Raw genomic sequence first — 20,959 nt, 5'->3', positions numbered from 1 at the left:
CTAATCCCCAGACTTTCCCTGTATTTTACTCTGGAATAGCCCCAGTGTACTGATTTACACGGATCTCAAAGGTCAGACACTGCTGCCCAACAGCACATCATAAAGATTAATCTAGTTTAAATCATAGCAGGTAGACAGCTCAGTGGGTGTCAGACATAATGTTTGTAATCTGGAGTTTCTTTTTTAGCCGTGTTAGCAGCTGTTGGTCTGTTGGTCCACCGCTTTGGTTCACACTCAAATATCTCATGAACCATTAGAAGGTTACAGCTGGTGCAGGCAATCATGGTGCCCAGAGGATTCATTCTGAGGAGGCCTTGATCCCCTGACTTTTTCTGTAGCAACACCATCAGGTTGAAGTTTTCGCTTATTCTGTGAAATATCTCAACACTTAAAGGATGGATTGGCACAGAATTCAGTACAGACATTCCTGCTCCTCAGAGGATGAATTCTGATCACTCTGGTGAGGTCTATATTCATCATTCATTCATTCACAGCACCATCATCAGGTCAAATTTTTAATTTGTCCATTTGTACTTTGGTTTATTAAAAACCTGCAAAGCTAATGACATCCCTGCCATCCTCAGCTGTACTTTGTGTTTAGAGCACCTTCGTAAATGTGAACACACTGAACAGTGAGGTGTGCTGTCACAGAGCTGAAATCATCAGACATTCAGAGGTCTTCTCTAAAACTGAAGCCCACTTCCTTACAGCTTTTCTCCACTCGGTTCATTTAATTTTAGCTCTTGAGACACTATTTCTCATCCCAGTGTCACCTTTTTCAAGAACCTGAGACATTTCTGTGGTTTCAAGTTGAGCTACACAGCAAGTGTCTGAGGACTGGTAATGGTTTTATGGCTATTTCAACACTGACTGTCTCCATTTCACACTGCAAAAATCAAAATGTGAATTAAAAGATGATCTCATCCTTGGATAGATAAAGCTATGATGTAATTGAATATTTATCTGCTGTATTTCGGTCATGCTGTATTAACGTTATTCTCTGTCAGTTCTTTAACTTGGACACCTCCACGCACAGATCTTTCTGTATGGGATGTAGTCCTATTCCTGGTCCTGGCTTCATCTGCTCCAGTTAGCCAATTAGACATGAGATTAACAGAAAGACGGGAGTGAGCGGGGTCATTGCCGAGGACACCTGCACCATGAACATGAACTGAAATGCAAGATAAACCAGAGCACCAGATAATCCTGATGACTGTCGATCATCACTACTTCTGCATACTCACACACAAACTGAGAGTGAAAGAATATATGGAGAATGTAACGAACATGTGAAAAGTTATGATCTCATTCGGGTGATATTTACCATTTATATGGTTTAAAATGCAGAGGTGTGATGGAACACTACTGATGTTCACCTTTCTGTTCAAATGTGCATCTTTAAAAGATGTCATATAATAACAAGAAGGCTGCTTCTCATGTTTTGTCATTCCTCCAATAAGAGGCTGCCCTCTAATGTTCATGAATGTAACAACATCTGCTGGAGCCGCTGGATGCTGTTTGCAAATGAGGTGTGAAGTCCAGCACTGTTCACACGTTAGCTCCTGGCACTTTTTGCACTGGTTTAAAAACGCTGTCATAGATATTCTTTAAAGATCTCTCTCAAACTAGAGTCTGAATTTGTTTTAGACAGACATGGTCAAGGCTGGATGACAAGTGGGCAACTGTCCCTACAGGACCCCTGAGTGTCTATAGGAGCCCATATTCATTGTGTGTCAGCTCGTTGGTGGTAATTAGAGTAATTACAAATTTGCCTTGTAGAGTAGCTGTATGTCAAAATATACATCAGCTATTTTCTAACAGGTTATGGACATGTTTTTTTTTAATGATTTTAGAGTATTTGGGACCCAAAATACTAAGCTCAGACAGCTAAGACAGGAGACCAGAGAAAAGTTCAACAGTTTAAAGAATATTAGGAGAATGTGCAGAGACGAGTCCAGAGTGACAGAGTCCAGGTAGTGACTGATCCAGGTTCAGACCAGGAGCAGACAAACAGGGTGCAGATGAGAACAGGTGAGGATTTGGACACCTGAGCACAGACAGACAGGAGAATTAAGTCAGGAGGGCAGGTTGCAGACGAGCAAAAACCTGACAAACTGGTACTTGGCGTCTCCTCTTTAGGTCTTTGTTGTTACTAAGTAGGAAGGCGCACAATTCGCTGAATACTGGTTGAAACACGGGGCTGAAATCTGTGCAGGCAGGTGAGTCTTGATTGGTCGATTAAGTGCAGCTGTGCTCAGGAGGAGGGGAGTCGGCCACGCCCTGCAGTGACACAGACCAGACTAACAGACAGGAGACAAGAGGAGGGGGACACACAGGACAACAGAGGGACTGCACATCTCCACAGTTTTTTACCTTTTATACATAAAACTGATCATAAAACATAAAGACTGCAAAACGGATGAGAACTTTAAAATCTCACTTTGAACAGATAAATGAATGGAGTGATAAACTCCATTTGATGTTAAACAGGTTGTGAATTTAAAAAAGGTTACAAGGCAGGATGTGGCTTCAGCCTTCATTTTTATTTAATGTTGCGTCCTCAACTAGCCAGAGCTCTGGGCCTGAGGTTACAAGCTTTATATAATCCTTGCACACTTCCAGCACTGGCAACAAAATTACAGAACCATTCACCTGCCATATAGCTGCTTCTTATTTGTCACTAATCCCCCAGGATACAATAGTTTACCCACAAGATTTGTCAGATCATCAGTGTTATCTAAGTGTCTGAGCCTCTCCAGTCACCCTGCCTGCTACCTGAATCACTCTGATTAACCCCCTGTTGTTGATTGTCTACTTGCCTTATTTACTTCAGCCTTCTATTTTTTAACCACTGAAATCAGTGGTGGACGAAGGGCTCAGATGCTGTACTTAAGTAAAAATACCAATCCAACAGTGTAAAAAATACTCCTTTACAAGCCCTGGATTCAAAATCCTAATTATGTAGAAGTACAGATGTACTGTTTTATCAGCTTAATGAACTTTAACATTTTATAATGTTATAGTGTGCAATGCTAAATCAGTGGATTACTTCTGCATTAAAATGTTCCATGTAACTGATATATCATTATAATACGTGTTATTAGATTTTAAATACTGCTGTGTCAGTGGGTAAAAAGCATTTTGCTGTTACAGTTGTCTGAGGTGGAGCTAGTTTTAACACTATACTTTTGATACAGGTGGCCAGTTCAGTCCTGTGGTTCCAAACCTGTGGTCCTGGCCCCTCTGAAGTTTCGGCAGACAAATCTGAAGGGTCTTGAGATGATTGATGGGAAAGGAAAGAAGGAACAAATCTGTATTAATTTTTGGGACCTTTCTCTAATCTAAATGAAGCCTTGTGAAAAGTTAGGTGAAACGTCTCTTTGTTGGAACTGATAACAACTCCCACACATGTGAAGCTTCAAAAGGTGCCCAGACTCTGCTTTTATAGGGGGTCATATGCAGAAAATGTCAGGAACACTGGTTTAATCTTTAAATATGTACTGGGTTTTATAAGATCGTCCTATGCATTTTATAAAATCACAATCTGAAAGGTAACAGCTGTCATATACATGGGGTAAAAAGTACAATATTTGCCTCTGAAATGTAGTAGACCAGAAGCATAAAGTAGCAAAGGATGAAAATATTCAAGTGAAGTGCAAAAACCTCAACATGATACAGAAGTTCAGTGCTCGACTCAATGCAGTTACTTTGCAGCACTGACTGAAAGCCTGAATGAGTAAAATGCCTTATTAACCTGACCTGTTCAACAAGTCTGCTGCTGGGTCAGAGTCCTGTCTAAACCTCTGACAGATCAATAGCATCATTTGTTAAATGGACATCATATGTGGTTTAACTGACAATCATATGTTAATCATTAAATATCCTGAGGTATAGCAGAGAGGAAAGGGGAGAGGAGGAGAGGAAGAGGATGATTATACAAGGAGTAGAAAGCTGAAAAGACAGGACATGTAGAGGGAATGAGAGAGAAAAGATAGCTGCATGTGGTCAGAATTGCTGCTCCAGCCTCCATCTGATGAATGTGTTTGGTGATGTAACACATCAGAGAGTGATGGTACACTGAAGTGTCATTGAACTTTCCAATCTGCTCCTCTCTGGCCATGCTGCCAAAACACAACTTGTTATTGATTCCATTTAGGGAGCATGACGTAAAACTAGTGTCAGCTTGACCAGAGAGTTACCACCATATACCTGATGAAACGGGAGGAAGCACTTCCAGGCTTATCGTCACCACACCGTCTCCAGTCAAAAAAAACTACTCCATCATTTCAGTGTTGGACTGGCTCCCAGTCCTACAGCCGCTCACTCCTTTCATGAAGTGTCACAGCTCTCGAAGACTGATTTCACCCTCAGAGGTTGAATAGATCAGTTCCTAAGGCAATTTCTGCTGAAATGCCCTCATACAGGAAATCAGTGTCATTCAGGAGATCTGGCAAAGTGTAGAACAAGAAGAGTGACAAATGTGGAAGCAGTGATTTGTCAAACGCTGTTAGTGGGAAGGTGCCGTCATGTCACAGTCGTTCAGATGAGAGAACAGAAAACTGGGCTGGAGTTCTGTCAGATGTAAAAGCTAGTAGATGTGGATGTGGGCAGGTTTATGTGTAAAACATCAGACAGGACTAATGTTTTATCATCCACTTAAAGGTCCAGCATAAAGGATTCATTCCAATCTATTGGCAGAATATGATATTATATGTATATAGAATATATAATATGATGCAATATTCCTAAGTATATTTTCATTGGTGTATGATCACCTGAAAATGAGAATCATGTTTTTGTCACCTTAGAATGAGCTCTTTATATCTACAGAGGGAGCTGTTGGAGAACAAGCTGTTAATCAAAGCAGAGAAATGTGAATTTCATGTTTCATTAGGTGCAAGTAGACCCCGCCAAGGTCTCCACAGTTACCAAGTGGCCAGCTAATTTCTACAGGCGCTTCATTTACAACTACAGCCATCCGGCAGCACCCCTCACCACTCTCAACTCCACCACATCCCCCATCCCGCTGGAACCCCAAGGTGGTCAGCATTTCTTGAGCTCAAGTGCTGCTTCACCTCAGTGCCAGAGCTCCACTTTATTGTGGAGGTGGATGCTTCCAGCACTGGGGTAGGTGCTGTGCTTTCTCAACATTTCCCCTCTGATCAATAACTCCATCCATGTGCCTTCTTTTCTCGTAAACTGTCTTTGCAGAGAGAAATTACGACATTGGTAACCATGGCAACACTGGCTCTTAAGTTGACTCTTGAAGAGTCTGATGGATGGTTGTGTGAACACATCACAAAACATCTGCCACATCAAGATCGCCAAACATCTGAACTCCCAGCAAGCCAGGTGGACCAGGTGTTTTTTTTGTTTGGTTCAATTTTACACTCAGCGATCATCCAGGTTCTATGAACATTGAGCCCAACGGCCTTTCCCACTTCTTCACTACTGACGACTGCAGTTCTGGGCCGGTTTCCATCTTGCCATCCACCTGCTCCATGTCCGCCAAGGCCTGCAAGACCAGGTCGACCCAGGTAATGGTCTATTAACACGTTGTTTGTCCCTGACTCTGTGTGTCCTGATGTTCTCCGGTGGGCTAACTCCACCCAGTTGACCTGTCACCCCGGACACTTGCTTTCCTACATTGGTGCTTTTGGTGGCCCTTTATGGAGAAGGATGTTTGTCTCAGCCTGCTTGGTCTTTGCCCAAAACATGACCTCAACTAAACCCACGTCCAGTCTGCCTCACCCTCCCTCAATACAACCATCCCTGGCCACACATAGCTATGGACTATCACTGGTCTAACCAATCTAATGGTAACACAGCATTCCTCACCGTCACTTTTGAGAGCTCACTTGGGTATCAACCCCCTTTGTTTCCCTCTTAGGATGTTGTTCTCCCTCTGTCCAGAATAATCTGCGTCGCTGCCTACGGTCTTGGAAGAAGGCCCATTCTGGCCTAGGATCAACCTTGGATCATTAACGATGCTTGGTGACATGTGTGTGCAGTATTTGCCGGATTGGGAGGAATATTGGGCCGAATTCATTTGTGAATTCAGTGCTGCACACCCGCACAAGCCTGGTCGGGTGGCGAATAGATTGAGGGGGTGAGGGTTAACTGCTCACCATCATCTGATCTGCAGTAAGTAGATCCAGCACATACCCCATTCCTTTTGTCCAGCATTAAATCATCTTAAATCTCTCACCTGACTCTGCGTCTGCTCCTGGGTTCACTGTTTTAGCCCCTTAACACATTAAAACACACCACAGGCAATTTGGGTCATTCTAGATTAATAATTGCTCCTGAGGTTGTTAATATCGACACATTCTGAGAATAAAAACACCAAGAACAGGACCTCGGTGTCTTCATAGCTGCCTTCATAGGTTGGGGGATTGTCATAAACCATAAGTCCACAAATGCAGTTAGTACATTGCAAATAAACTGAAATGCCACTTTATAGACTTTCATATTGACTTATTGTAGTTACTTTGCCTTTTGTGTCATCATCATGCTCAACTTATTGTTGACTGAAAATCTAAAACGTGATAATTTCTTCAGTTCTCGCTCTAACTCATGATCATTGTGTTGGACTTGTCCAAGTGCTGAATAATGAGGAAACAGAGCAAAGTGACAGCAGCATCAGCTGTATAGGAGGCCTATCCCGGTCTCAAGGGCAAAGAGGGGGGAGGGGTGGCGGCGGTGGTGGTGGGGGATGAGAGAGAGAGCATCTGTCTGCATGGTGACGTCAACCCCCCCAGCCGCTTGAAGCCTTCTTCTGTGCGTAATCCACCGCCCGCCCGTCCGCACTGTCCGGGAGGATGAATCCAAACACTTTGATTTCATTTAACAAATCCGTCTCGAATATTAAACCAATTAACCGAGATCATTTTTCACCACCCAGTGAGAGGGAAGAGAGACTGCGCTTCATCGAAACGGGACTCAGGTCTTTTCTTTTTTCTCCAGCAGAAATGTCTTTTTGTCCCGCATGAAAGGATGTGGAGCGGAGAGGAGAGGAGAGGAGGAGGAGGCAGGATGCGAAGGCTTCGGGATGGATCCTGGAGGAGATCATGCGACAAGCAGACGAGCTGCTCCGTGTTTCACTGCGGACATCAACGCTCTTCATATTTAGGCAATTATTTCCTGTTATTTGAAGCGATGTCTGGCGATGAGAGGCTGCCTTTGTGCGTAAAAGAGACTGATGTAAGCTGCACCAAATGGCTCATTCCGACTGAAAATCTATTTGTCCATCGATAGATATCCTAGCTTCCTCTCAAAGTGCATATTTTGTGTTTTTATTGTGTAGGAAATGTGGTCTTTGAGGCTCTGGTGGTGCATAGAGGCTAATGCTGCATGGTCCGGCCTACATACTGTAATAATCTGCTCCATTTCATGTCGGGAGGGGTGACATGAAAAATCACTCTTATATAACATTCCTGAAGGGACGTTTTGTGTGTCTGTGCTCGTCAATACTGAGTTTATTGTGACCTTATTGATAGTTCATGATCCATATCTTTAATCATCACTACAATATTCCAGCAGGGACAATGTGTCTGTATGCTCAGCGCTGTGTTTACAGTACTGCGGTGCCTGGAGGATGCTTATAGTCCCTCAAAAATACCATAATATCATTGTAATCATCCATTTAGACCATCATAGCGTTTGAATATCACCACCTTGTATGGATCAGAGTATTTTAGTTGCTTTTCATGACGGGACTGACACTGTGTAACCATTTTGCACAAGAAAAGAAGAAAGGATTCCCAGAAAAAAAACGCCCTTATTGCACACTTCATTGCGTCTTTCTCACCATGATTAAGTGATTCAGGTGCTCCGGTTTCCATCTGTTTACATTCAGATAAGACTCCATCAAATCTGGTCTTAGCCTCATTTACAGTAGATCCCTGCAGTCTGGGCTCTGCTCTGTAATGGCTGCCTGCTTGATGTGTCCTTGACATGTCATGAAAAAGAGAGAGGGAATATTATCGGTGTTTGTGCCTGGTTTTCACTTCTCAATACTGTCAATACCGTCTCTTAGGACAGGCCGTTGTAAACAGTTGATGGCGGACATAAATCAGAGAGAGAAAGGAAGATGATCAGCAGGTATATGTGTGACCTTTGAATATTGTCAGTGAGGAAGTGTATTTCTAAACAAGTCAGACAGTAAAGCAGAGATTGTTTTTCATCTCGTCATATTTTCTGTCTGTAAAGTCATTTCCTTCATAGGTGACACTGAAGCGGCTGTGGCAGAACTGCAGAATCCCAGGAATCCACTGCTGCTGCAATGTTGAGAGAGAAAATGCTGGACAGCTACTTGCAGTTTGGCTTTTCAGGAGACAGTGTTCACAGTGCACAGGACTACTAAAGATACATGGTTTGTTTGATCTCAGCACTTTCTACCTCAAGGTTATTGTCCCCGTGTCTCTCTTCCTCTCTGACTCTGGGCTTCCTCTCTCAGTGTTCACAGTGGACCTTGATTTAAAATCAGTCAATTAAGGCACGCGGTGAATGCCAAGAGAGGAGCCTCGCTGCTCCAGAATGGCTGGAATTTGGTCAGGAATATGTGGAACACTGCTGTATATATGTGAGTGTGTGCTGATATGCCTCTCTCTGGACTCTTTATCACAACTGTACCATACTCTTCTGTATTCATATAATGATTTCTGTGAGAGGCTATTGTCCATAATCCATTTGTGATGCTGTGGGCAGGGATGAATATCACTGGCGGGGAAATTAGCTTTGCTTCTTCATTGTTTGTGGTGTTGCACACCTCACTGCTCCACGTGTAGAAATAATAATGATTGCAAAATCTGTTTTTTTTTTATTCTGACTGTATTAAAACTCATTATGTATTAAAGCACTGAAGTGTTAACTCTTCCATTTGCCTCAAAGAGGACTTGCACATTTGATGGCACAGAAATGAGCTTCTTATAATGTGTACATATTTCATGTTTTACATGTTACGTATGAACAAATATCCAGTGGTGGAAGACGTATTCAGATTATTATTGATATACTATACAATAAAAGTCTTGCATTCAAAGTATTTATGTAAAAGAACATAATCTACTCAAAGTATTGAAAGTTAGCACACATTATGCTGAGTATGCTGATGTACTAATCTATAAGTAGTAAATTAATGTAGTTGGTGGAGCTGCTCTATAATAATGCATCATATATGTGGATCACATGTTTTGTGTGAAAAATCTTAGTGCCTTTAGCTGTTGAATAAATGTAGTGGAGTACAATGTGGTGAGGTAGCATAAATGGGGAATAAACAAGTACAATACTAAGTTACTATCCAACATTACAACTATATGGGCTTTTCATTTTGTTTGCCACAAAGACACAGACTTCAGACGTTCAGCATGTTACCCAACACACAGACGTCATCTGTGTTCGAGGTCAGTTAGACCCCAGAGGTCAAACTCCCTGCTAGACCTCTTATGAACAGTTTGCTATCAAACCCCAACGACAGAAGCCCAGATAAACTCATCTGGGATTTGGGAGGAGTAATGCTGCATGTAAAGTACTGTCAGCACCAACCACAGACACAGAGCACATCAGAACACATTAACCCTGTTTTCCAGCTGCAGTGTCTCAGAGCCCCAAACAGAAGTGTGTGCAGCAAACTCCTGAAACATGCCATCTGTTCAAAATCTGGCTTATGAGCAGTTCTCATCAAATAAGGAAGTGTCATGAAGTGTCAAAGCACTGGAACTCAACGAGAGACATAGTTCCATTAATCAAAACTAATACACAGAAAATCTGAACTCTGTGAGAAAAGGTGACATGAGCACAGATATACATTATTCAGGACCCAAACTCTAATATATATTAACATTTGATATATTTACTTATATTTTAACTTCTATTAAAGTAGTTTGAAATCATTTCAAATTGTGTCATTTATATATTTATATTATGTGTTCCAATGCTTTTTAACCTGTACTTATCTTCAGAAATAAAGTCTTTTTATTACTGTGATGAAATCATGTTTGTTATGTTTCTTTGAGCTGTTGACGAGGGCCCGTGGTCAGCAGGACACCAGACAAACAACCCACGACTGAGGAGAAGTCAGCAACGTTTCATTTTGATGGTTTTCTATGTTTAATTAATTCAGTTGTTATTATTTTTTATTCTGCTTCATTTTAATCAGCTTTGTAAGTGGTGTGGACAAAATAATAGAAACACCTGTCAGTACCACACAAGCCTCCAAAACGAACTGAACATTTGAAACTTCATTAGTTTTAGCCTGGTGTGCCTAATCAATTGGCAGCTGAGTGCAGAAGGACTGCAGATTCTGCCTTGATGTGGTCCTGCTCAGGCTTGGCAGAACACGTTGACCTGCCCTCATCAGGTTTCTGTCCCTTCACCTTGCTGTAGAATAGTGAAGGTTGCACTGTATGTGCACAGACTGTATGAAACACTGAACAATGTACAGGTCATTTCCCTGTGCCTGGGACATTCACACCTGAGAGCACCTATCCACAGCCCTGCACTGACGTCGTTTTCACTGCTTTGGCCACCAGCTTCATGATGATGATGCTAGCATTCATATCTTGAATTGTTCTACAGCTGATGCTGATCCTGTCCCAGCCCAGTCCAGGGGCGGATCTTATATTGTCAGTGAGTCTCTGTGGAACTGGGTTCTTGCTGATGTCCGTGTTCAGTAGTGGGGGCACTCCCCAGATCCAGGGGAGAAAGTGACAGCATTTCTGTCCATATCATTGTGTCCGACTGTCTTGAGAATCAAACTGGAGCCATCTTTTCTCTTTGGTCGTTTGTGCCTAGCACCAAAATGCAGCTTAAACTCCAGCACATTTGCCGTTTGAGGGTGTATGTCTCAGTTTTGACTGTGCGTTTTTCGCATGAATTCTACTTTATAACACTGAATATGACAGTATGACCCACTGTCCACCCAAACACATGCTGCATGCACATATACTGGCTCATTAGATCTGTCTAATTTGTGGGTGTGGACAGACTGAGCTTGATTGACACGTTTCAGACTCCTGTACCTGCTAAATGGATTAGTGGCATCTTTATTATTCTTACTGGTGCATGCAGTCAGGTGACCTCATGAAATTCCCAGCATAGCTTTGGCAACACCTGTGTGGGTGTGTACGGCCTTTGAGTACTGTAATGGGTGTAAAGAACGTTCTACCTCTGCATGTACAGATGAAGTGAGAAATCACATTGCTGACATTTGTCACTGTCATCTTGTAAAGTGAAATCTATTGTACATTTGATGTGTTTGATTTGCTGATGTGTTTTTTCAGTATAAGGTTTCAGACTTATAAGAACTGGAGTTAATTGTGCTGGAATGTGGCAAATGAGGAAGGACCACAGCAAGCCATCAAATAGCTAAACTGAGGAATGACAACATGTTGAGCGACTGAGGATCGTGATGAATAAATAATCACAGTTGTGCCGTCTGAGGATCTAACATGAACATTAATGGGTCTTAATTGCCACTAAACTGCATTAAGGAGACACTGTGGGCTGTTACTGAAATGCTGTCTGAGGGCAGCATATGGTTTGAACAGGGCGATATCACATGACCTTGAAATTGGGTTTCAATTGGCTGTTTTACATGAGGGAAACAGATCTTTGCAACTTGTGGCAGCTCAATGAGTTTAAAACACTTGAGTTGGAGACAAAGAAGCATCATGAGGGACTGTCACATGCAGCAGAAATGCTAATGGAGCAGGTTTTGGCTGCCAACATGGCTGCCTCTGACATCTACAGCAGTTTGAAAGTAATGACTCTGTTTGTTTCTGTCTGTTTAAAACGGCAGACAGCGGCTTGTTTACATCTAAACAACCTTGTTATAGAGGGCGAGCCAGCCTAATCTGACCCCGGCTGCCTGTTAATCCTCTGTAATGATTGCTCTACATTTAGTCCTGCTGGCTCTCTGGATGTTACCACAGGCAGTATGTCATCTCAGCCTCGCTCAGTAATTCACGAAGGTTCAGCTTCTGTCACAAAATCCTATTTACAGTCATCTTTTATGCACATATACAGTATAATGCAAGCACACCCACTCAGATCCATCCACACGCAGAGATTATGTAATCTGACGTTGTTTTTCTCTCTATTGATCCAGTTACATGCTCAAATGTATTTTAAGATGGATGTTTGTCATATTAATCCCTCTGCATCAACAAAATGAGGAGCTGCAACTGCAGCACAGTGTATTTTTAAAGAGCGAAATGTGATCACAGAAACAAAATGCGCAATCATTTACGATATAGCAACACCAAGACATGAAGACAACATGCAACCTTTGTAGCTTCCATTAAGCATGTGGTTTCTCACCTAAAGTTAACCAATAATCATTAACCAAGAAAGTTACAAAAAGTTTAAGTTTAGGTTCATCTCAGTTCTGCTAGTACAACTGCAGGCATCAGATGCTGTTATATGCAAATTGAATCAAGTCATGCAAATAATGCAAATGAGCTTGAGACATCACTCAAAATAAATGGCACGTGGTTGCCGGGTAACAGTGGTCGTACTCAGGCATGCTGCACAGCAGTGCAGGCAGCAGAGGAGGACCACCTGAGCAGGCTGAGGAGAAGCCAGAGAATAGTGCAGAACACGTTTACTTCTGCAGCTCACCTTGCGGTCACTGAAACACACTCAGCTGTGTTGAATTAGGAGGCTGATGTAGCATGACTGCACACTGGGCAGAAAGTTCACATCATGTACACTACATTTAGTCAAGACTATAAGCAAACCAGATTGTTTTGTGCACGACTGAGACAGAGAGACAGACATTTTGCTCTCAAGGTATTTAATGTTCCAAAACAAACATATACAGCATGCAGTGTTTAATCTCCTGAACTCAGCCTGATGAGGACCTTGTCTTTACATTCATTCCACTTGTAGCTACATCGCATGTACTCACACACTATTTTGAAGAATGTTATTCTGATCTATTGGCCCAATGAATTTGAGAACTAAATGAATAATAATGAAAGAACAATAATAATGATAATGGACCTTAAAATAATATAAATGGTCATGCACAAAAATGCTGAGAACTTGATGCAGTTTCATCAGGTTTTGTTCAGTTAACAGATGCAAAAAGAAAGAATCTGCTGCTGCATGTCAATAATACATCTGCAAAAGGAAAGATCAGTTCAGTCTGCTGGTATCACAGCTTTTTACTATAGTCAGGTATGATGGTGCAAGAGAGGTCCTCAGTATTTGAAGATTGTAATGTAAATAATTTGTTGTCAACTATAAATTCTAGACAGGCCAAACTCTCTTCACCAATGTTCAGACTAGAGGTATGTGTGAATGTAATGACATGTATAACACGGGGGGATGTGCTGTATGTGAGATGTGGGTGCTTGTTAGTCGACCTGTAGGTGGCACAACAGGCTCACACAGTGACTGACCTCAAAGGTATTTTAAAGGGCTTGGATCAACACAGGAACAACAACAGCTTGTTGCCTGTGGAAGATGTCAACAGGTGACTGATATTCTCTCTAAAGACTGGGGTCTGTATGGAATGAAATAAGTCCAAACATTAAAAACTGATGTCCACAGTCAATTTAGAACAGGAAGGAAAGGAAAAAGAGTTCAATTCATGAAGATCATCCTTCCACCCAGAAGCTACCTTGATATCATAAAACAGGATTATTTCTTATTAGAGCAATTTTCTCTATAGTTCTCTATAGAGATGTACAGTTTTCCCTTCGATAGATTTTAAACACTTTCATGCCTTCTGATCATTTGTCTTTCATTTTGAGGCTGCACAGAAGTCAAATCTTTATTAATGGGGCGCAACAGTTCACATTTCCCCTTTGAAATAAATGTACCCTCCACAGTGAAACAGTGAGAACATTCCTGCGGAAAACAAATGTCTTATATATTATAGCTACTAGTGTTGGGTTTGCTTATGTGACCACTAACAGCACTTTGAATACTACTGTTACTGTTGCAGCGTTCACTGCCACCACAAATACTGTACTGCACTACAGCTGCTACTATCATTTCTAGCAGCACTACTGCTGCTGCTACGAATACCACATATTTACAATAGTAGCTGTTGATTTAATCTCTTATCCATTATTTCTACTTATCACATTTACTCTTGCTGAAGATATATAAAGAAATATACCAGCAAAGAGTCAAAGACAAGCAAATGTATTAATCAATCACAACGCCTGCTGCGATGTGATGTCTTGTTTGAACAATACCTTTAAGATACCTTTGAATTATAGGTAATATTTCACGATAAGTCAAAACAAGCTTCAACAGCATCAGCGTCAGCATCAGTTCCAGAAATGATGTCCAGAGAGTCCAGCATTACACGTTTTTGGCCTGGGACCAAAATCTGCACCCTACACCAAGTTCAGATGTTCCATTAACAGAGTTAATGCTTTGTGCTTCACAGAAGGTCCAACCTGATGAGTCTGTGATTCATTTTGTTTATCACTTTCTTTGTTGTGTAAAATCATCAAGGATCTGTTTTATGATGACAGGTTGCTGCTCCTTGTTGGCACCGTAATGTCTTTATCTGTTGATTGTGTGACTACAGACATTTTATGGCTACTTTAAACAATATAGTCAAGATGTCAGACTGTATGTGTTCATAGTGGCTTAGTATTCACAATAATGGTAATATGATATGGATGTGAACTAATAATAACTGTATTAAAGGTGGTTTAACAAAGCATTTTGAAGTTCCTCCTTAAGAGAATGAGAGCGTACACAACAGTTGATGCTAGAAATGGGAAGACCTGCACATCTGCAGCTGCAGCTTGTAAAGATAAGTACAGTGTTGGTTGGTAATACGCCAATGAACTCAGGAGCAAACACAGATATAGTCAGAGATTTTATATTTATAAATTATTGGTTCCCAATTGTCCATTTTTCCCTTCTAACAATTCCCTTTGAAGCGTGCAACTTTTTTTTCTTTAATAAGACTTTGCTCCTATGCAACTGATGGTATCACAGTATTTTACTATATTTCTCTCTTGTTAAATTTCCATGCTTCCCTCTAAAAAAATATCAATCATAAACAACCATAAAGTCACTGTACCTGGGTATACAGCATTCTGCTACATTCGTCTGTGTATGTTTATTTTTGGATCTTGTGACTGCAGTCTCACCAGACACACAGAGAACAGCTCTGTGATGGAAACTTTCCACCTGAATATTCCCCACCTCGCTGAAAAGACAATCTACATCTACGTCACCTTCTCCCCAAGTTGGCTGGCGACGTCACACGTCATATGTGGCATTCAGTGTCATCGGAATATATATTAAAAGTAAAGTTTTATTCACGGAAATGCAAGCCATAAATAGAATTGTAAGGAAAGTGCCTCAAAGAGATAAAATTTAAGAGAATCTCCTGAACTATCCGTAGAGAGAATCAATTATTGTAATGCTATAATTCAGACTTTCCAAATTGAACAGGAGTAAAACGGCAGTGGATCTAGCACAAATTAATAAAATACAGAGGGCAGAGAGAGGTAGTGGAAGGGTGCAGTGTGAAGCAGCCGCAGGGCTTTTTTGACTGAACACCAAGGACAAAGTGATCTTTGTCGAATCAGGAAAACACCATCTGTGCGTGAGCAACAGGAACAGTAATGTCTGAGTTAAACGAGACTTCAAATGACAGCAGCTGAACATAGACTGTGACTGTATCACTGTTTATCCCTCCCCTTTCTATGACAGCCAGCTCACTGCCCCGCCATCAAGGTTAAAAACGACCTGTCCGGGTAGAATGACGTTTCCCGACGAACACCACACCTCGTTTCGCTCGCCAACAGCATGCTAACCTGCGTTCAAGCCTGTTTGTGTTAATATTTCCAACTGCACCTGAAGGCAGCGGGGGGCAGGAGGTGGAGAGAGATAGAGGCTGAACAACAGCGAGAGAGGAGGGGGGAAATATAGCAAGACCCAGCTAGCGGCAGCACTGTGAGCCTGTTTACCAGAAACTAACCGCTATTTTGCGACATAGGCGCTGCGGTTAAGACCAAATTGAGGCATTTTACTTTAGCTAAGATATGACTTCACCAGCATTTCGTCGAGCGTGTCTAAAACGACAGAAACGTGTGCCGGTAGATAGCTAGGTTAACGTGAAGACAAAAAGGGCATCTCTCTGTCTTTGACCGAGCAGCCCGATCGCAATCTTCAGATGACAGTTTCTGTGTAAACGTCAGTGTGTAAACCAGCACCACAAAACCGTCCGCTGCTCCCCGGACCCGCCGGTCCTGGTTACTATAAAAGCAGGGGAGAGGAAACCACCAAACTGTCAAAATGAAATTCACAGAGCATCTCTCAGCCCACATCACCCCGGAGTGGAGAAAGCAGTACATCCAGTATGAGGTAAGTTAGCTTCGTATTAAACCTGCACTCTGCTAGCCAGTAGCTCGCTGACTAGCTTACAGGAGCCACTGACGGAATGGCTACATTTCAGCCAGTTTCGTGCCCGTTATTTCGGTTCAGAACCATTTGGATATGGACAGAGATAGCTTGCTTGTCTTTCCAACTCCCGTCGTTGTACAACAGGAAGAGTCGGACTTCTACAATTAATACGGCCGTGAATCAAGCAGCAGCAGCAACCAAACCTAGCTAGCGAACTCGACAAGCTAACGTTAGGTTTGTTGTGTTGCTCTGCAGGTTAGCACCTCGGTCACATCAGACTCTGCCGAGCTGTTAACGCACACCGGCCCCCACAGCCGTGTGTGTCTGTCCTCTAAGCTGCTTGGAATGTGTTCATGAGACGAGAGCTGAGTCATCGTTTATTGAGATAGTCAATCTTTGCGCCTGTTAACCCTGCTGTCTGTCCCCAAATGCTGACCCAGCTCAGCAGTCGTGCTGCTGGTGTTCCAACGGCAGGGTGCGCGGGGTCACGCGTTCAGAGGTGTTGATAGCTCAGGCTGCAACCTTTGATCCATTAATGCTATTAAAACTTGCAATTCAGCACTTATCTTTATGGTACCTTGATTTGTGCGCAGGGCTGACAGCGTAAACAAATTAGTTCAAAAGATCCAGGAGTTGGTAGTCAGAGCATGCTTTTCAAGGTTGTATATTGCAGTACAGTATTTAACACTGCAGGAACATGTTGCTCATCCTTATATAAGTCTTATGAATGCTGTGTCTATCTTATAGGTGCCATTCAAACTGTAACGCAGCTGGTCTCTGTGCTGAATAAATTTCATAGCCAGCAATCAATTTGAAATCAATTTGTAATCGGGTCCACAGCAATTGGGGCAATGTCAGAGTTACATGGTGTTACACAGTCAGTTGGCACGGAGGCCTAATGTTCATTAAATTAAACTGTCACACAGATGACACCAGTTCTGCAGGACAGGTGTTCACTGTAAATCAGAATGTATGAATTAAATTGAGGTTAGGGTTTGATAGCATTTTATCCAATCTGAGTCCAGTAGCAGATCCTCTAATTTAATCTGAAGACAGCTTTCAACATTTCAAGATTCAAGATTTCTTTATTGTCATTGAGCATGACATGTCAATGAAATTTGCATTGCAACCCCCATGTTAGAAACAAGATAATAAGAACGATAAGAAAGATTATAAAATAAAATGAAGATAATAGAATAAAATAAACCGACATGCAGTAAAATATTTGTAAATGCAATAAAAATATACCAGAAATGGGAATATACGAAGACAATAAAAATATACCATTTGTAACTTAAGTAAAGAATAACTGAACTAAAATATAACACTGCAGTTTTGAGTGGCAGCATAACGTCTGCAATCTGTGGTTACAACTGGAAAATGAGATGATTGAACATTTTGTGACACACTGAAATAACAAGTTAAACTTCTGTCACAAGCTGCTTACTCTAAACACACAAGAGGTCTGAATTCAGGACATTTAGGGCGATGAGCCTAAATTGTTTGTACATTATGCATAATGTTTGAGAAATTGATGAGACATGATCAGCAAGATTGTTTCACACGGTCTTACTCTCTGCACTTGTTTGGGCTTGTTGAACAGCAAAACCTTGCTGCTCAGTCGTGATCATAGAGTGATGTTATATGTAAATGGTGCCTACTGGTTCTGCATTTGTGCGAGGGTCTGTGTGATGTAAATGTTGTCTTCCTGCCCATGTCCATCAGGGACATAGGACTGTCCCTGTGCGGTCCGAAACCTATGGCTGTGCTGACTGTATGCTCTGACTGTAAGCGTCGACAAACATGTGAACACATCTGTGCATGTAGATACCCAGTGTAGTATGCACAAAACCACATGTACTTCCATGTCCATTTGGGAATACTTCTAATCCATCACAGAGTGGTGTTCAGCCACCAGTCTTTCAACCTAGAACCAGATCCAAAACTGAACCTGAGCTGAGCCATAAAGTTAATGCACTGTCAGACATGGATCTTGTTGTTGCTGTCATGTATTCATTGCTGCAAATAATGCAGCAATTTATTCTTTTGCCTTAGTTCTGACTGGGGGGGAGCATTTCATCACAGCCCATGTCAGTATGTATATATATAAATAAGATATACATTTGCAGCAAGAGGTGTAATCTAATGTATTGTTTCTGTTCTGTGGAGACAGATATGGCAGGAAAGCAGCTATTGTGTTTCTGCTTCCAGGCTTTCTCCCCCTCTCTGTACCTGTGAGCAGCAGTGTCTGCATTGTTTGGTGACAGGAGTTGCAGTATTCTTATCATCGTCGTGCTCTGCATAGTCACATATATCTACAGCTCGTAGCAAAACCTGGCATGGTATCGCAAGACCTTTATATATTTAGATTTTTTAGTCATTGGTTAATTCATGCATTTGTCTTTTTTTCAAGTTCGTTTGAAGCGGAGCTAAGCTTTCTGGCTCAAAGTCAGAAGCAATCAGTCATCTCCTCTGCACTCCTGACACATTGTTTTAGTTCTGTGTTCCCTTTGCAGCGCAGTCAAATTTAGCTTTGAGCCAGAGGTCTTTTCCTGCAGTTAGAAATGCAGTTCAGCAGCTTCAGCAGCGCTGTTCAGTGTTAAATCAGCCTTCCACCTTTTTAGAATTCACCTCAGCTCAGCTCCAGAGATCCAGACACCAACCAAATCAGCTCCTGTAATTACCAAACCAAATAGCCTCTGGTGAATTAGAAAGCTTCTGGCTAGCCTGTCGGCGCTGGCTATCGGATATTCTCTTCCCATATTCTGTCTATTGAAATGACCTTCGTCCTTGTTAGAATAACATGCAAAGTACTTCAAGACAACGAAGCAGGGAAGAAAATGCAAGCTGATTCTCTTGTTAATTTGAAATGTAGTCAGAGAGAGAGATTTCACTGTGCCTTTGTACAGTTAGGTCTGCAACAAACATTCTCTTTGATTGTCTTAACAATTAAAGTGTGTGGGGAAGTTTCATTCGCAAAAATGTTACAAAGAAAGAAGAGAAGAATTTCTCACGGCAGAGCTTCCAGTCCTGCTTTTGGAAATCCACGGACAAAAACATAACTGATTTAGAGTCAGTAGAGTTAGCATCCCTTCGCTGTGCAACTGGAGAACGTGTTCTGGCCCAGTCAAACACATTGTGGATCTGTGTTACTCAGGTCATACATAGGGTTGCAGTGGTATGAGCTTTTTACAGTACAGTAACCATCTCAGAAAATATCTTCAGTTACAATGACCCTTCAGTGAATGAAATGCTTCATTATGATTTTACAGAATATCATGTCCTATATTTTTTTAGTAGCACTAACACAGTGGAATTCAGTTTTTTAAATAACACTAATGCAGTATAATTCAATGTATTTTTACATAACAGTAATACAATAGAATTTAATGCTGTAGATAAGTAAATGTACATGGTATGATAACTTGTATTTCTTGTTGTGCACTTTGGTGCTGATTATTTCCACAGCAGCTTCACATGGACTCTAGTTTCTTCCTGCTTTTGCAGTGTTTGGACGCAGACCAGATGAAGCTTGTTGTTCTACCCAGCTGTAAATCTGGCCTTAGGCCCAGTTAGTTTTAGTCCTCTGAAGATGTGGGACCCAGGCCTGTGAGGTTAGCAGAACCATGCTGACCAGGGCTGCTACATGCATGTCGGGTTTTCTCATGGCAGCTGTGTTTGGGTCAGACACTTAGCAGGACAGTTAGATAAACAGAGGTGGACCCTGAGCTGTTGTGATGTGATGTGTGCTGAACCAAAGACTGTCAGCTCCACTGTCTTCACGCTTGCCTGAGCTGTTTCAAGCATGCCATGTTTTATCACCCTCCCATCTTTACCTCAGAGTATTGACATTATCCCAGTGTGCAACCTTTTTTTCTGGTGTTTAGTGTGCAAAAATGTGTCATGATTCAGTCTGGACAATAGAACAGAATCAGACTTCTTTTACTGACTGACAGACTGGCTGCTTTTCTCAATAAAAATCTATGACAGAAGCAGCTTTATTTGACCTGACAGATTCAAAGCATGACTACAAGACAGGAACTATAAGAATATGAATGCTTGATGGTCATCTGTATGACTCAACAGACTCTCTGCCTGGCTAAAAAATCTGTTGGATGACTGCATGCAAGTAGCATTCAGTCAGGCTGTGAGATATTTGAACAAGAATTGAGATGTTTTTGTGCTGGGACCGTTGTAGAGAAGAGTGAGAACGAAGGACAAGACACAAAATGGGAGCAGCAAGTTCAGAAAGAAGCAAAGGGGAGGGGGCGAGAACAGTAGGGCTGCAAGCCTGCAGCTAAAAATTACAGTCGTTATCAATTAAATTCCTATTATCCTTCCTGTTATCTTCTCCTCTATATGAAATCTGTCCCAAACAGTCCAAAACCCAAACACATGTCATTTACTATCATAAATGACAAAGCCAAGCAGCAGGTTTTCACTTTTGAGAAGCTGGAGCTGCAAATGTTTTGCAGATGTCATTTTACTTGACCGAAAAGGTTAGCAATTATCAAAACAGGTGCCAATTAATATTTTTTCAGTCACTTGTGGCTGTAGAGAAGAAGCATGGATT

General features: G+C 41.7%; 1 protein-coding gene across 1 annotated transcript in view; it reads left to right on the top strand.

The window, feature by feature from the left end:
- Positions 1–15,917: 15,917 nt before the first annotated feature.
- Positions 15,918–20,959, top strand: part of LOC121614566 (xenotropic and polytropic retrovirus receptor 1 homolog) — a 41,644-nt gene continuing 36,602 nt past the window's right edge. Inside the window, exon 1 of the mRNA XM_041948503.1 lies at positions 15,918–16,347. Coding sequence (XP_041804437.1) covers positions 16,279–16,347 — 69 coding nt within the window. The 5' untranslated portion in view covers positions 15,918–16,278. The remainder of the gene's footprint in view (positions 16,348–20,959) is intronic.

The sequence above is a fragment of the Chelmon rostratus genome, chromosome 12, assembly GCF_017976325.1.
Source record: "Chelmon rostratus isolate fCheRos1 chromosome 12, fCheRos1.pri, whole genome shotgun sequence".
Taxonomy (NCBI): Eukaryota; Metazoa; Chordata; class Actinopteri; order Chaetodontiformes; family Chaetodontidae; genus Chelmon; species Chelmon rostratus.
Note: the sequence above shows the minus strand (reverse complement) of the source record. Positions and strands in the feature narration are given on the sequence as shown.